At 46.1% G+C, this 18,094-nt stretch overlaps 1 protein-coding gene across 3 annotated transcripts in view; it reads right to left on the minus strand.

Annotated features, from left to right (window-relative positions):
• The window catches only part of PPP1R16B (protein phosphatase 1 regulatory subunit 16B), a 92,303-nt gene that overhangs the window by 21,126 nt on the left and 53,083 nt on the right, over window positions 1-18,094 (minus strand). The window contains exon 1 of one of the 3 annotated variants that reach the window (XM_036229414.1): window positions 12,904-14,269. The exons of 1 other annotated variant lie outside the window; for it this stretch is intronic. In XM_036229414.1, coding sequence (XP_036085307.1) covers window positions 12,904-12,967 — 64 coding nt within the window. In that variant the 5' untranslated portion in view covers window positions 12,968-14,269. Of the gene's footprint in view, window positions 1-5,076; window positions 5,512-12,903; window positions 14,270-18,094 lie in introns of those variants that run through there. One more of the 3 variants, XM_036229415.1, reaches the window with a different exon arrangement.

Here is an 18,094-nt window from a genome sequence, read left to right on the forward strand (position 1 = left end):
TCCAAGGACACAGCTTCTCCATCTCTGAGCCAAGCAGGCCACTCTCTGGTGCTGACCCCAGATGGCTCGTGTCTGTAATAAGAAGCACAGCCCACCAGTCCCTCCTGCAGAGCGATGGATGGCCTGGTACCTGAGCCCAGCCTCAGGGCCATGAGAGGACATTATGGTAAAGCCACTGATCACCAAGGTCCAGCCTGTCCATAGGCCAGTGGGGGTGCCCTAGGCCTGGCAGGTGGCCTCAGGAGAGTAGAAGTGGCCATTATTTCCCTGTCCAGGATGGGATGCAGGAAGGTTCTGTTCACATGAGGCAAGGGTTCAAATCTCACAGGGGTGGGTGGTAGACCAGGCTTCCTGTCCAGGAGACACTCTCTGAGGCAGGAACTAAGCATCAGCTGCCAAAAGCAATGTTTGTGTGCAATAATTATTGGGGTGTTCTCCATGCCGTGTGGGAGCCCAAGACATGTAATTACTCAATGTCGGGCAGTTATTTTCAGCCCAAGAGGTGGGACAAGTCACCCCCATCTCTAAGAAGCTGTTACTATTCATGAGCCAAGGTCCCCTCAGTGGTTTTACTTCTGCTCTAGCTGGAAGCCTGGTTCTGGACACAGCTCTCTGCGGCAAAGATCCCGCTGGCCAGGGCACAACCAGGCTCTCCTCTGCCTCTGGGGTTCAGGAAGAAAAATGGTTCTTCTATCAACAGTGTCATCTTACTGAGTCCTTTTGATATTCCCATGTCAATGCAGAAGCACTTTCTTTTATGGGTTTTTGTCTGTAATTGCTCCCCTTATGGAGAAGAGGAGACAGAGGGTCAGGACAGTGCAGCTCACAGTCACATACGGCCAAGTGCAGGAAATCGGACCCTCTGATTTCGAAGCTCGGCTGATGGACACAGGGCTGCTCCACTCTGCCCCTGAGGCCAGGAATGGGAACTGCACTGCTGGCACCCCGCTGAGTGACCAGACCTGTGCTGAGAGCTAGCATAGGGTGGAGGGTGACTGGAGAATGGATAGCAGTGACCTCTGCTTCTGTAAGCATCGGAGGCCCTCGGGTCCCAAGCCAAGCCTCTTTTTGCAGACAGAACAGCTCAGGGATTCACAAACAGGACAGAAGAAACATTGCAACCTTTGAGGGAGTGGGGCCCAGTCAGATCCTTGGTGGGAGGGGGCGGGCATGTTAAATGTAAATTTGCCTCCTCTCACTCCCTGCTTAAAACCCTTTCCTGGCTCCAGCTTGCTCTTACAATGAAGTTCAAAGTCCTTGCATGGCCTTCACTGGTGTCAGCAAACCATGGCCCAGGAGCCAAATCGGGCAAGCAGTCTGTTTCTGTAAATTAATTTTCATTGGAACACATCTGCACTCACGCATTTATGTATCACTTATGACTGCTTTCACCCCAGTAGAGCTGAGTAGTTAACAGTCTAAAATATTTTCTATCTGGCCCTTTACAGAAAAGGTTTGCAGACCCTGGTCTCACATGTCCTCCATGGTGTGGTCCCGCCTACAGGGCTACTACCCTGCACAATTCCAGGGGAATTATACAGTCATCGTCTGTGTGAACGGCTTGCTCTGTGCAGCGCGCAGCCTGCTCAGCCATACCCAGCAGCCCTGTGTCCCTGCCTCACCAGGCTCATCTCTTGCTCTCCAAGCACCTTACAAAACAGAGGAAGCTGGTCTGGCAGGGCCTCAGAGGTCGACTGCAGCTCAGGGACACAAAGAGGGGGCATCACCACGTCTCATTGCCCACACTCAGGTCTGCTCCCTGCCCCCAAAGCCCCGACTCCCAGGCTTAGCAACATCAGTTTCTCAGAGTGACCCATCTGTTCTCATGCATCTGTTTAACTGTGGTGGCTTCAGGCAAGTTATTCCTCCTCGCTGTGCCTCAGTGTCCCGTTCTGAAAATGGGGTCACAGCAGTGCCTCCTTTGCGGGGTTGCTATGAGGATTAAATGAGACAACACCTGAGAGCTACCACTATCATTTCTTTTAGAAATAAAAATAAAAAACCACCACTGAACTCCTGCTGATAACTCCCTGTGCTGGATGCTGGGGATATAGCCATCAACATCTCACATTTCTCAAGAGCTCTGGACCTGGTTGTAAAAGACAGAGGCTCTCTCTCTCTCAAGGAGGGGCTCCAAGCATCTACCGATTCAAAGACCATAGAGAGGCTACAATTGAGGTCCCTATAACATCCCTGCAGGGATAGCAAAGACCCCACAGCGATAGCAAAGAGGTGGCTCCCTCCCTCCTCTTATGTATTCCTGCTCCTGGCACCAACCCCGTCACTCTGCCCACACCTCCCTGGCAATCTGGCTAGAATCTGGGCCAAGCAGGGCCATCTGCTCCCCTCCATCTCCAGCTGTAGCGAATGAGGCTGAACCAGCCCATCTCAGCAGGAAGCTGGTGGCGGCTGCCTTGGCAGGGAGAAATCACTGACAAGCTTGTGTTTTCTTTGCCACCTGACCCATTCTGCTCCACAGAGTAGACTGCCCGACCTCAAGCTGGTCAGTAATGTATAACCACAAGTGTGGTTGCTGTTCCCACCGTGGGGGAAACAGGGACAGCACACGAGAGGTGTCTGCCCACTGGAGATGAACCTGGGGCAATCTACATCTGCTGGGGGTGCCCTGAGGCTGAGCTGCTGCAACCCGGCCACGTGACTTCCACGGTCATGTTCATGGGGCACCTGCTCACCAAGTCCTCCTCCCTCCCCATTTCACTTCCTTTCCTACCCAGAGCCCAGCGATGTGACCTCGTCTTCCTACTGCCTCCAAGACTACAAGTCCCTGCCCCTCCCCGCTCCCGCCTCACCCCATCATTCCGCCTCCCTCCCCAATCGCTCACTGATTCAGTCACAATGGTTTCTTTCATTTCCTAAAACAAAACAAAAGCAAGCTCCTCGAGTACTTTACACACATACTCTCTTCCCACTCTAAAACTAGCAATCTCCTCTTCATCCTTCAGATCCCAGCCAAAATGTCACCTCCTCTGAGAGGTCTTCCGTGATCACCCCAATCTCAATTGAGTTACCTGAGTTTTCTCTCCCGCAGTACCCTGCACTTCTGCATTTTTGCTTCAGAGCAGTACTTATCCCAATTACAGGGTGATTAGTTAACATACATATATGACATAGTTATTCATTTAGTTCTGGGGGGCGGGGGGCTTCATGAGGGCAGAGATATGTCTGTCTCATTGACCGGTATCCTCAACACCCACCATGAAGCCTGAGTCATCGCAGGGACACAACCTATTATAGTGAGGACACCTGAAATTTATTCCCTTAACAAATATCCAGTACTTAGTACAGTATTATTATTAACTAATAGTCATGATGTGCATGAGATCCCTTTATTTATTCATCCTACATAACTGCTGCTTTGTACCCTTTGACCAACATCTCAAAAAAAAGGTAATTAAATGAAGAGCTGGATATGTTAATTAGCTTGACCGTACTAATCATTTTACTATATATAAACATCATCTTGCACGCCTTAAATACATACGACTTTCACTAAAAAAAAATAAACACTTAAAAGAAATATCTATTGCGTGAATGAAAAAAGGGAGAACTAGAGGAAGGGAAGAATGGCTCAGGGCCCTTAGGGCTGCTTATTCCTGGGGCCATGGGACGGTGGGGACATGTGTCTTGTCCCATGGACATGGGACACCTCAAGGAGTGTGACCGGAGGACGGAAAGGCAGACAGCATGGATTCTGAACAGAAACGAAGCAGCAAACACCCCTCCCTGAGCCTCCACTGCCAACGCAGCAGGACCTGGCGGCTGACCGTAGGCATCCCTCAGCGCCACTCCCAGGCCAGGGCGCTTGACATTTCCCTCCCACCCCAGACCCCAGTCCTCACACCCCCTGCCCTGTGCCCTCCGTTGTTCTCTCTATGACCCAGCACCAACTGTGTGCCAGGCCTAGTGTTAAGTGCCTTATATCCATTAGATTGATTAGTCCTTCTAATCCAGTTACCAAGCTTAATGACCTGTTATACTAATTAACTGGCTGCTATTATTGCCCCAATTTACAGATGGGAAAACTGAGGCTCCAGCTTGACCATCTGAATGACTTGCCCAAGGGCAAGTGGCTGAGAATAGCAAAGCTGGGACTTTAACCCAGACCTGGCTGACTCCAAAGGCCAACCCCTTGACCACTTTGTTAAAATTCTGCCAAACAAGGACCCAGGTGAAGTGAACACGGGCAGCAAAGAAAAGTGTAGGACGGATGCAGATGTCAGTGTGAGGAGAGCCACGGAGATGCCAAAAAGCTAAAAGAAAGGTCAAGAGCATTGTGGATACTTCGGTGTTCCAGAACACCACATGATAATGGAGTCGACAATCACTAAGGGTCATTGCAACAACCCTGTCAGTGTAGTTTGCTGATGGAGATTCTAAGGTCAACACTTAGCCTGAGGTCCTATGGCAAATGAGTGGCAGTTCTGGGGCTGACTCTGGAGCCTCCAACACTTCCTCTCTTTTGTCTTCCTGCTGCATCTCCATTCTAGGCAGACCTCATCTCCCCCCTGAATCTAAGAACTCTGCTGGCCTGCCTCCAGCTGTCACATCCCACCCACAAGGCTGCACATCCTCCATGAAAAATCCTGACCATATTTACCCCATTTCCTCCCTTCCTCAGGGCTCAGGTCTGCTTTGCCCAGAATCTCACAGGCCCCAGCACCTGCAGCCTGGTCAAACCAGCTCTCTGGCCCACCCTTCCCCTCTCCCCCTCCTCAGGGTACTGTCAGGGTTGCATGGGGGCCAGCCTGCTTCTTGGACAGTGCCGGAAGGGCCAGCACTCTCAGAGAGCCACCCCTTCACTGTCAAGTCAAGGTTGTCCTGAGTCCTCAGTGCACTGCTCTTCCAAAATCACCCCACTGAGCAATTTCGAAATTTCCACCCACCACTGCTCCTCCCTGGAGCAGAAATAGCCAGAAATAGCTGCTTCCAGGGAAGCCTAGCTGCCTGGGGCTGGGGGCGGGGACTCAGTCAAGTCTAATGGTGACTTCTGCAGTGGCTGGTGAATCCCATCCCATTGCCAGGCAGTTCACCCCAGGATACTGGGCAATGACTCACCCATGGTGGAGAGTGGGCAAAGAAGACCTAGGTGTCCCTCAAAGTCACATCCCCAGGCCAAGGAGCTGAGCCTTGCTCTTCCCCAGGATGCTCCTCTCCAGGACCCATTTGAGAAGAAGAGGGGTCAGACACTAACAGGTAATGGCAAAGATGCGAGGACAGTGGAACCCTCATGCACTCCTGATAGGAATGTAAGATGGTGCAGCTACTTTGGATAGCCATCCAGTGGTTCCTCAAAAAGTAAATACAGAGTTACCAGCAATTCCACTCTTAGGTATATACTCAAGGAGAATGCACACATATGTCCGCCCCAAAACTTGTACACGAATGTTAATAGCAGTGTTATTTATAATAGCCCCAAAGTAGAAACAACCCAAAAAAAATCTATCAATGGATGAATGGATCGATAAAATGTTATAATTACAGTAGAACATCATTCAGCCATAAAAAGGAATGAAGGACATGCTACAACATAAATGAACCTTGAAAACATTATGCTAAGTAAAGAAGCCAGACACAAAAGGCCACACATTGCATGATTTCATTTATATGAAATATCTAGACTAAACAAATGCATAAAAATAGAAAGATTAGCAGTTGCCAGGGGCTAAGGGGATGGGAATGGGAGGGACTGTTAATAGGTAAAGAGTTTCCTTTTGGGGTGATGAAAATTTTCTAGAAATAGATAATGATTATGAATACATTAAAGAGCACCTTTTATGGGAACTCATTTCCAACAGCCTGGGAGTTATGTGAAGTCAGGACAACATCTGTCCCAGTCATTACTGTACCTAGGACAGTGCCTAGGGCAGCACCTGGTGAACAGTAGATGCTCAACCATTACTTAATGGAAGGGAAGGGAAGAAGGAAGGCCACTGGGCTCTATGCGATCTGGCCTCCGTCTACCTCTCCTAACCACCATGGACCTTTCAGGACCACCCATCCTCTCTCTTATACCTCCGACTCATCTCAGGTGCTATTCCCTCTGCCTATCCTTCTTTGCCTTCAAGTCACCCAGTTAATTCTAACTTAGCCTCCAATTCTCAGCTTAAATTTCACTTTTCCTGTGAAACCTCCCCCAACATGCCCAGGCTGGGCCAGGCACCCTTATGCACTTTCTGTCCCCCACCCCGCCCCAAGAACACTCAGCACTATAAGGTAAATGTGTGTGAATTTATCTGTGTCTTTACTAGACTATAAGTTCTGGAGGAGTGAAGGAGTAGAAACTGCAAACTTGTAAGCTACTGTAACATAGTTCAGGATCCTGGTCAATATCCAATGACTGTAGGAAGAAATAGAGTCTGCATGGCCATCACCCAAGCCTCAGAACTAGCTGGAATGTCCTCTCTTGGGCTGTTCTGTGCTTTGTGCTCTGGGCAATAATATCCCCAGGTTGGGCCACAGATTTCTCCCTCTCAAAGAGAATCTTCATTTCTTGGCTTGTACAAAGAGGAAAGCTTATTTCTTAGCATCTCTGTTTCTCTCAGGATCACACAGACAACATGATTAAAGGCATACCAGACTTGTAGCTATTATTTTCTCCTTTTCAGAACCTCTATGTCCAGAACACATGGTGTGCTGAACAGGTCGTGTTGACAGAGACTCAAATCAGCTATCTAGATGCTTCTGCACATGTGGAACTTATTTCTAGTATGAGGTGTGTTACAGGAAAAGTGACTGCAGACCCTTTAGAATGCAAGATCTATGTGGGCAAATCTGGTCTGTCTTCTTATTTGGAGTATCCAGCTCCTAAAGTTAGAGCTAAACAGATATGTGTTAAAAGAATAAACAAATAAAATTTTGGGTTTTTTTCTAAGAAAACAAAGCTAAAGATACCAGGAAAACCTAACAAAATATGTACAAGATCTATATGAGAATAAATATGAAACTCCGATAGATGACATCAAAGAAAAATTAAATGAAGAGCTAGATAGTCCATGTTCATGGATAGGAAGACTCAATATTGTCAAGATGTCAGTTCTTCCTAACTTGAATTATAGAGTCAATGCAATCTCAATCATAATCTCAGCAAGTTACTTTATGAATATTGACAAACTTATTCTAAGGCTTATATGGAGAGACAAAAGACCCAGAAGGGCCCACACAGTATTGAAGGAGAGAAGAACAAAGTTAGAGGACTGACCCTACCTGACTTCAACAGTGACTATGAAGCTGTGATGATCAAGACATTGTGCCATTGGTGAAAGAATAAACAAATAGATCAATGGAACACGCAGAAATAGTTATATGTTATATTCATACATAAATATAGTCAACTCTCATCCACTGCTGGTGGGAATGTAAAATGGTACAGCCACTTTGGGTGGTTTCTTACAAAACTAAATATACTCTTACTATACAATCCAGCAATTGCACTCTTTGGTATTTACCCAAAGAAGCTTAAAACTATGGCCACAAAAAAAAACCTGCACAGAGATGTTTTTGGCAGCTTTATTCATAATCACCAAAACTTGAAAGTTACCAAGACGTCCTTTAGTAGGTGAAAAGATAAACCGTGGCATACTCAGACAATAAAAAATTATTCAGAGCTAAAAAGAAATGAGCTACCAAGCCATGAAAAGTCATGAAAGAAACTTAAATGCATGTTATTAAGTGAAAGAAGCCAGTGTGAAAAGACTACATAATGTAGGATTCCAACTATATGATATTCTGGAAAAGACGTAACTGCAGAGATAGTAGAAGGATCAGAGGTTGCCAGGAGTTGGGGAAGGAGAAGCAATGAATAGGCTGAGCACGGAGGATTTTTAGGGCACCGAAAATCCTCTGTATGATACCACCATGATGGCTACATGCCATGATACATTTGTCCAAACTCGGAATGTACAATACCAAGAGTGAGCCTTAATGTAAACTATGGACTTGGGGTGATTATGATGCGTCAACGTAGGTTCATCAATGGTAACGAATGTCCAACTCTAGTGGGGATTGTGATCATTGGGGGAGCTATGCATCTGTGGGGCCAGGGGTGTTTAGGAAATCTTTGTAGCTTCTCTCAATTTTGCTGTGAACCTACAGCTGTTTAAAAAAAATAAATAAAGGCCAAACTAACAGAAACAAACAAACAAACAAACAAACAAACAAACCAAGGAAGCCTATGTACGAAGTAAGCTGCGGTTAATCTTGAAAAATGTGGGAGTGGAGGAGGGATCACTTTCTAACGTGGAAATGGACATTATGTTCTAGGTTTCCTTAAAGGGAGGGAGAACTGCGCGTAACTCATCTAATGTGGAGAAAACGTGGGTCTGTAAGGTGTCTCCACCAAAGCTGCAAAGACTGTTTCTGTGCACTTCCCTCTCTCCCTCTGCTCTCCTCCCCTTCTGTCCCGCTCCCCTCCATAGGTACCTTACCCCTCCCACCCTCACTTTTCCTCAGGGCTTTATCTCAGGGACTAAAGGCAACGGTGCTGCTGGTCCAGAAACACGACCCTGTAACTCCCTCATTCCATTCATGAACACATCGGACCTCAACTGTACCAGGTCCCTGTTCTTCGGCAATTCTGCTTCCGTAATTCCCCCAGCTCTTCCCCCTGCAGCTTCCCCGATGAGCCAGGAACCTGATCTCCCTTCAGCCTCACAAAGACCAGCCGCCTGGGAACTCTCCAAGGTGTCTGCTCTTATCCCCGCATTCCCCTCTCTCCCCAAATGCCTGCACTCCTCTTCCTGAATTCCCGTCGCCCCTCAACCCCATCTCTCTCACCTCGCTTCTCTTTCCACTTATCTCTTCTTCGTTTTTTAAAACAGCCCAATTATTTCATATCTCCAGGCAAGCAATAGATAAAAATATTTCCAGTCATCCAGGTAGGAGCTGCATACACATAAACACTAAAATGGCTTCACAGCCATCATCATAATATCTAATGTTTACTGAGTGTTTTTCAAAGTGTGAGACACTATGCTAAGGCATTACATATCTCATCCCCGATAATCCCCACAGCAACCCTATGACTTAAATGCTATTATCAACTTATTCAACAGAGAACATCTATGATTTACTCAAGCTCACTCAGTTAATAAGTGTTGAGACTCAATTCTGGTCTGGTTGATTTCAGGCACAACTGGTGCTCCAGACACAACTAGGGACAAGAGATCCTCATTCCAATATAACCAAGAATAAAATCCATCCCTATTGATATTTAGGCAGAGAAAAGTTGCCTGTGAGGAGGGAAATTCTTCCAGCTCCCACCTGCCCATTTCGAACCTTCCATCTGGTTTCCTTGGTCCCACTCCATTGTTTCATAACCACCTCCCCTTTCCCCAGTTAGGCCTGTCTGCCTGAGTCTCCATTTACTCCTGAAGATGCTATGTCTTGCTTCTCCCTCTGGCACTGTGCTACGTAGGACAGGGACAAATCCCACTCTGCGCTTCTGCCTGTCTAGCCAAAGAAGTTAACCAAGATTTTTGAAAAATTTAAAGGTAACATTACCCAAGAAATTGAAATCAGGATTTACATCTTCCTCATCAATGGAAAAGATAAAAGCAAATAAATATAATATTCATTGAAGTCACAAAATGAAAGAAATAACGGAAACATAAATGTGGCCCAACATCAAACAACATGACCAAACACCAAGCTTCTACTATAACAATAAATAAATTCATTTATCCGCCCCTATAAAGCTGTGAAGATTTGGCTGCTAAAAAGAATCAATTGTGTGCTGCTTAGAAGAGATACATCCCAACAAAATAACAGAGGGACTAAAAATAAAGGAATGCTTGAACGGAAAACAATCAAATGCAAACACAAGGAAAGCGGAGGCGACAACATTACTATGATGTAGAATGGAATTTAGGGCAAAAAGAGGAGGTGACCAACTTTAGGTTGACTTTTAAAAGATACTCCAAAATGGAATCATAAACAGAAAGCAGATCTGTGGTTGTTTGGGACTAGTGGTGGGTTGGGGAGAATGAAGTCATTACCAGTTAGGAAACCTTATGAATTACATAATCAGTAAAGCAAAATTCAGGAAAACAAAACATTGTCAGTATATAAGTCAAAAACATATTTTTTTCCAGGAATCTGTCGCACATACACACTCTAAAGAAGAGATAAAACGGGGGACGAAGATTTACGGACAAGAATGTTCACAGCAGCGTGGTTTATATATGTTGTTTATCATTGGAAAATACTGGATGCAACCCAAATGTCTAAACAATTGGGGACTAATTAGGTAAACCGTGGAACGTCCACATAATGGAATACTCTGCAGATGGTATCTTTGAGGAATTTTTAATAGCATGGGAACATGCTTGATATATAACGTCGAGTGGAAAAACAAGAGATCAAAACTATACATTTAATGAAATCTCAATTTGAAAGGAAAAATGCATTCCACACATGCATACACTTCTCGTTGGAAAAAAATTTCAGATATTAATTGTGGTTATCAGTGATTTTTATTTTATGATTGTTAGAATTTTCCAAACATTTAAAACATTTATATACTACCTTCATAATCAGAATTTTCCAATTTCACTAAAAAACAAAAACTCTCCACAGAATGGTAGCTAAGGGATAGGAGCCATATTTCTGCTAAGAGTTTCGAGGGTGGAAATGAGATCTCCAGCTGGCCGACCCCATGAAGCTGGGATGATTCCTATGTTGGGTAGGAAGTTAAATAACAATAATAATAATAACAACCTCTTTTTCATATCGTGCAGGGGTGGGCAAAGTATAGTCCAATAGCCAAATGTTGCAATTTTGAACTGCTTCCAAGAATGGTTTCTATTTTTTAATGGTTGAGAGGAAAAAAAATCAAAGAATAATAATATTCCATGACACCTGAAAATTACACAAAAGTCAACTATCAGTGTCCGTAAGTGAAGTTTAATTGGAACGCATGCTCATTTGTCCATAAATTGCCTATGGCTGCCTCTCCATTATAGTAGAGACTATATGGACCACACAACCCACAGTATTTTTTATCTGGCCCTTTACAGAAGCAGTTTGCTGATCCCTGGTACAGGGCTTTTTGGTTAATGAAGTATGTTGAAAACTATGATCATTTAACTCTCACAATAAAAGTCTAATCATCCCAGGTAGGAGAGGAAGAAATACATGTGTGTCCAAGGTGGACGCTGAGGTTGTGGCCAGGAGGGGAGCAGGTAGATCGGGCTCGATTTCTTTACCTGCCAAGGAATGAAGGAGGCACAACACCCTGCCCCCAGAGCCCGCTGTCGCTCACTTTTCTCCCCACCATCTCACTCCGCCCACACACCCCCCCAACTCAGCCACTTCTCCCCTCCAAAAGCAGCCACATTTCCTGCCGAGAGCGTGACCTTCTGCAACCTGTATGATGGAGGCTGCAGCTGCAAACAGGATGGTATTTTTATCTGGACCCTGTTTCCTGTTTGTCGGCTTGGGGGTTTTATTTGCTGGTATCTGGTTTTGTCATTTCTGATACAAACTCAGCTCCCTCTGTCACATCGGAACAGAGATGTCTGTCTGCCTGCCACCAGGCCACTTGCTCCGGGGGCCCCTGTCTTGCACATTCTCCCCTCCTGCTGCCCCATCTCCCGTGACGTCAAGATACCCACTTTCTGCCTGTTCCGAGCAGAAACCAGGACGGCTGGGTGGGCAGAGAGGAAACAAGAGCATTTTTACTGCATAAAATGGAAAAATCCACTCTCTTATCAGAGAAGAGCTGGCTGGGCTGGGAGACGAGCGAGATGCAGGCTTCGCAGAGCGCACAGCACCCACTGTTCCTATGGGGGTGGACTAGGGCTGTTGCTGGGGACAGAGTTCAGTACGGGACTTGGGAGTCCTTTGCTAGGAATGTCCTCAGCCCTGGGACCTGGGGATGATTTGCTGATGTTCCCAGCAATAGAAAAAACGGACCGTCTTCAACCTTCCTGTCTCTAGGACTCAGCCCGATGTGGGAACAGACAGCAGACACATCAGCCCCTAACAAGCCGGTGAGAGCAAGAGCTCACACTTATGGAGCACTTGCTGCATGCCCAGCACTGCGCAGGAACTGTCTCATTTAACCCCCATACGGGCCCCCAGCAGGAGGGAGGCAGCCCCTCTGACGGCTCCTACTGTATAAATGGGGGATATTGAGGCAGAGTGAGTTTTGTTAACTTGCCCCAGACCAGTCTGCTAAGAGGTTCCAGTAGCCCCACACTTGAACTCCATGCTTGCTCCCCCATGACGATTTCAGTGTATGTCTTAGAGTCCTTACAGCTGAGGACCCACAGGTGTTTTCCTGTTTCCTGCTCCACCAGCACATCCAGCAGCAGGTTCTGAGCCAGCGGAATGAAAAGGCTACTCTGACCTTTGCTACAATCACTCTCACCCTGGAGAGAAGCCACCAAAACATACCATTGGGGGACAGGCAATCTACCTAACTGTTGCACCTGGGACAAAAACACAGGTGTGGTGGCTATGAATTCAGACCCCACCAGTGATCTGATATTAGGTACATTATCTCCTCTATCTGAGCCTCAGTTTCCCTCATCTATCAAAGAGGAGTTACAACCTCATAAGGTTATCTGAGAGGTAGATGATAAACAGCCTCCCCTCCCACAGTCAGTCAAATTTCCAATAACGAGGGAAATTCTTCACTGAACCCTACAGCTGACTAAGGGTTTCTATTTCCACCCACAGTGCTGACAATATGTCACTTATCACCTTGGTCTCTTTCTTGTTCTAGGGGCACAGCCTGGGCTTCCCTACTGCCTTAGGATGGGACTGGGTCTTGAGGCACCCTCCTGAGCTAAGGGTATCCCCCGACCTGGCTGGAAAGAGGTGGGGGAGGAGACCGAAATCCCCTGCCCCCAGCAGCCACCCACAGTTATCTAAATCACAGACCTGAACGTGCTTCTCTCCCGCTCAAAAGCCTCCCATGGCTCCCTGGTGCCTTCACACTGTCCATGAGCTAGCCCAGTGGTTCTCACAGTGTGGTCCCAGCAGCAGCATCCGGGAACTTGCCAGAAATGTTAAGTCTCGTGGCTCTACCCTGGACCTACTGAATCAGGGACTCTGGGGGAGAGCCCAGCAATCTAGGCTTTAGCAAGTCCTCCTGGTGATTCTGATGCTCCGGCCTCCTCTCCCTGCACTCATTCCCGTGTCTCCTGTGCTCTAGAAAAGCCCGGCTTCTCTCCTTCCTTTTCCACCTCCACGGATATTCACTGGGCAGCAACTCTGTGCCAGGTGCGGGCACACAGCAGTGAATAACACGGACATCTGCTCTGCCCTCCTCGAACTTTCAATCTGCCCTCTCCTTGGTCTGGAATATTCCTCTCTTCTCCCCAGCAGCCGAATCCCTGCCCAGTGCCCACACCAGTGCAGGAGACATTCAATAAACACGAGTTGAACATTAAAGGAACGAATAAATACATGACTGAATGCACCACCTCAGTTAAATCCCCCTTGACCCCGAATTAAGTGCCCCCAGCAGGCAGTGTGCACCTCAACCAGAGGGTCTGTCACATTTCACAGTGGCCTTTAAGGTGTCCGGAGGTGGGCGGGGCTGTGGCGCTCTGGAAATTTGCATAATCCAGCTTGAGATGTGCTGTGAGTATGAAATGCACACTGACTCTCGAAAATTTAGCACATACACAAAAAAGAAATGGAAAATGTCTCAATAAGTTTTTGTACTGATTACATGTTGCAAAGATATGTTGGGTTAAAGAAAATATATTATACAAATTAATTGTACCTGTTTCTTTTCTACTTTAATACAGCTACTAGAAAATTTTAAATGACCATTCTCTGAATGAACAAACCAACACTCAGAATGCAGACTGACCCAGAGGCGCCCTGAGGGAGCTTCCCTCCCATTTAATCCCCCATACCTGCTTGTGTAGGTGTAGTTTTCCCATTTCATTTCAAAAGGAGCCAAATTCCAAAGACGTCCTTATGTAACTAGGGCCTAGGGTCAGTTTTCCTCTTGCAAACAGGGCTCAGGTGCACGCAGGTGCCGGCGCCGGGATTTTGTGTACAGGACATGTTGTTCTGGAAGCTCCAGGAGGCTGGCCGGGGCATGGACCTGGGCTTGGAGGGGAGGGCACCAGATCGAGCCACACACTTGCCCTTCCCTCATCCTCCACGGGCCTGAGATGATGAGGGTGCATATGGGTCTGTGAGACTCAGGCTTCTGAGACTGCTTTGGGACTTGGGTGAGAGTCACTGCGGGTAATACAGACTGTGACCCAGAATCTCGACTCAGCTGCCCCTGACTGTCCCCCTCCCACTCCTCACTCCCAGCCCCGGCCCTCCAGTTCGAGAGGCTGCAAAACACTGGGATGGGCCATAACATCTTGAACGAGCTGCCGCTTGAATCTCGGAAGGCAGCAAGAAGGCTGGCACGATTCGCGGTCTTTCCCATCCAAGGGCCCACTCTCAGCCAACATGAGGTTGTGGCTTCTACGCTACGGCCCATTGGTCAGCAGTAACCGCCCTGAGCCCTTCCCACTGGTTTCACTTACTTCCCGGCTTAGCATCGAAACACCAGCAGCTTTCCCTGCCCCAGGGCCCTTGCTTATGCTATTATTTCTGCCTAGAACATGCTTCTCTAGCCCACCCTCCTCTATCTTTCTGCGTGGCTGGCCGCTTCTCATCGTTCAGGTCTTCTAAGTTCACCTCCTTGGAGGAAACTTCCCTAACTGACCTCCCTAAATACATTATGGTCCTTTTGTCTCCCTTCGAATCACCCTGCTCACTCCTTCACGGCAGGGTATTTCAGGGCGAGCTGCCACCTTTGCCTTAGAGAATCTTTTCTTCCCCTTTAATATATTTCATATGTCATGATATTACTTTTTAGGCACTCGACCACCTCGAATAAATATCCTCATTTATGAGTTAAATGAAAGAAGCCTCACGCACAAGAAGCCACGTTGCAATTCTACTTTCATGACAGCCTAGAACAAGCAAAAGTAACTATACACTTCACACCCATCGGGGCGGCTATAATTAAAAAAGCAGACAATAACAAGTGTTGGCAAGGATGTGGAGAAACTGGAATCCCCGTATCCTGTAAAATGGCACAGCTGCTGTGGAAAACAGTCTGGCAGTTTCCCCAAAAAGTTAAACATAGAATTACCATACAATCCAGCAATTCTACTCCTAGGTATATACCCAAAATAATTGGAAGCAGAAGCTCAAACAAATATATGTACACTTGCGTCCATAACAGCACTATTCACAATAGCTAAAAAATGGCCAAAAGGTAGAAACAATCCAAGTGTATACATATGTTTGGTCATAAAAAGGAACGAAGTACTGACACGCACTGCCACATGTGTGAATCTTGAAAACATTATACTAAGTAAAAGAAGCCAGACTCAAACGATTACACATTATTCGATTCCATTTTTATGAAATGCTCAAAATAGGTTCATCCACGGAGAGAGAAAGTAGATTGGTGGTTACCAGGGGCTGACGGGAGGGGAGAATGAGGGTTGACTACCAATGGGTAGAGGGTTTCTTTTTGGGGTGATAAAAGTGTCTTAGAACTAGAAAGAAGTGTTGGTTGCACAACGTCGTGGATGCATAAATGCCGCTGACTTGTTTACTTAAAAATGGTTAATGTTGTTATGTAAATTTTACCTCAAGAAAGATAAAAATCTAATCTGTAGTGGTTAAAAAAAAAAAAGACTAGCATTTGCCTGGGAGGGGGTAGAAGACTGACTGGGAAGGAATATGAAGGAACTTTCTAGAATGACGTACTGCTCTAGACAAGCACTGTCCAATAGAAATATAATGGGGGCCACATGTGTAATTCTAAATTTTCTGGTAGCAACATTATAAAAGGAAGAGGTAAAATTGGAACAATATATTTTGTTTAACCTACTACATCCAAAATATTATCATTTCAACATGGCATCAATATTTTTAAATTCTGTCTCTTGACTGTGGTGGTGGTCACACAAATCTGTGATTTAAAAGTGCATAGCATTAAATATACACACAAGTGCATGAAAACCAGCAACATCTGACTAGGGCTGGGGAATTATGTCCACATCAATTTCTTTGTTATGATATTATCATTTTGTAAAATGTTACCATTGAGATAAACTGGGCTGAGTAAGAAGGAATGTCTCTATTGTTTTTTAAATCTGTATGTAAACCTAAAATTATCTCAAAATAAAAAGGCGTGAGCTTTATTCACTGGGCAAGTCCTTGGACTCTTGAGATAAAAGGCAAAAGTGAAATGGGTGTGTGGCTGCTTATATGATCTATGCCAGGTGTACATACTGGGCTGAGCCAAATGGGACCAGCCTTTGCTGTGGTGGGGGTCACAGGGATGCAAAGTAACAAGATGATAACCATTCGAATGGATGGGACCATGCCATGAGGGCGTACCACATGGACTCGATCCAGTCAGGGGCTCAGAAAGACCACAAGATTGTAATGTTAGGGCTGCATGCCAATGGATATAATCCAAGAATAATGACAGCTGATAGCTAATGTGTTTTAGAAGCTTCCTCTGTGCTAAAGAAAGGCTTCATTTAGTCCCCAGTACAATTTTAAGTAGGTGTTATTATATTTATTTAATCAAAAGAGAAACTGAGACACAAAAGAAGTTGAATGATTTGCCCAAGGTCACCCAGTAAACAGTGGAGCTCAGAAGTGAGCCTGGATGTCTCACTCCAGAGCCTCAGGTCTGACCTGTGCACTTCACTGAGTCCTGGGTCGAACCACACAGGAAGCTGATCCTCTGCATCTGATGGATCTTTAACCATCTTCACCCCCTGCCACCACTCCCCCTTTTGCCCCCAACGGCAACTGGCTGAAGTTTGAGCATTAACATTACGATGAGGCCAGAGGAGCCATGAGCACAGTGAGTGACCTTTGACCATCACTGCAGGGGGTGGGCCTTGGGGTGTGCTGCAGCCTCTGTGTGTGTGTGTGAGAGAGAGAGAGAGAGAGAGAGAGAGAGAGAGAGTGTGTGTGTGTGTGTGTGTGTCCCTCTGGGCTCAGCCTTGTCCTCTCTTCAAGTCTCTTTTAAAAACAGCAGTTCCTTCATCAACTGATGAACAGAGAAACAAATTGTGGTATATCCATTCAACGGACTATTATCCAAACAAGAGAAAGAATAAAGTGCTGATACACGCTGCAATGTGTATGAATCCTGAAAACATTACGCTAAGCAAACGAAGCCCTGCACCAAAGGCCACATACTGTAAGATCCCATTTACATGAAATATCCAGAACCGGTGAATCTGCAGACAGGAAGCAGACTGGTGTTTGCTGGAGTCTGCGGGGAGAAGGGACTGGGGAGTGACTGCTGACGGGTATGGGGTTTCCTGTGGGGGTGATGACAATGTCCTGCAACGAGACAGAGGTGGTGGCTGCAGAACACTGGGAATGCACTAAATGCCACTGAGGATTCTTCCACTCCTGAAATGAGTTCATTTGCTGATAATTCACAAATTCGTGAGCTAAATGGAACTTTAATTTTTCTCCAACTCTTCCAATGAATGTGATCACTAAGATTCAAAAAAAAAAAATTGCTGTAGCGGTATTCACTATAACTTAACACTACAAGACTTAAAAAACTAAGTTACTGCAAAAAAAAAAAATTTAAAGAGCTATTTCAAAGCAAGCAAAGTCAGTACCATTAAAAAAAAAATTAACAAGCAAGGCTAGAGTTTGATAAATTCCATCTTGTGATTAATTCTTGTGCATTCACTTCTTGAGTCACTCTTTAAAGCATACTTTGTGCACTTTAAAGTGGTTAGTTTTATGTTATATGAATTTCACTTCAATTTTTTTAAAAATCCAGTCATTTCCAGACTGTGGATGCTTTCAACTCCACAGCTTGGGCCCCAATTCCTGGCATACCCAAGGAGGGCTAAGTTCCAGGTCAGAGATATCCACCCTCCACCCTAGGCTGCCCCCTGCACAGTCAGCTGTGCCATCTCTGGAAAAAAGATGTGCTTTGCCTCCCACCCCAGACGTCTACGGAGTGGGGAAATCAAGCAGCCCTCCTGTGTGCCAGACTCAGTCTGAAAAGCTAACCACAACGGGGGTACTGGTAAGACAACAGCCAGCATCT

Source organism: Rousettus aegyptiacus, unplaced genomic scaffold (assembly GCF_014176215.1).
Source record: "Rousettus aegyptiacus isolate mRouAeg1 unplaced genomic scaffold, mRouAeg1.p scaffold_m13_p_12, whole genome shotgun sequence".
NCBI lineage: Eukaryota > Metazoa > Chordata > Mammalia > Chiroptera > Pteropodidae > Rousettus > Rousettus aegyptiacus.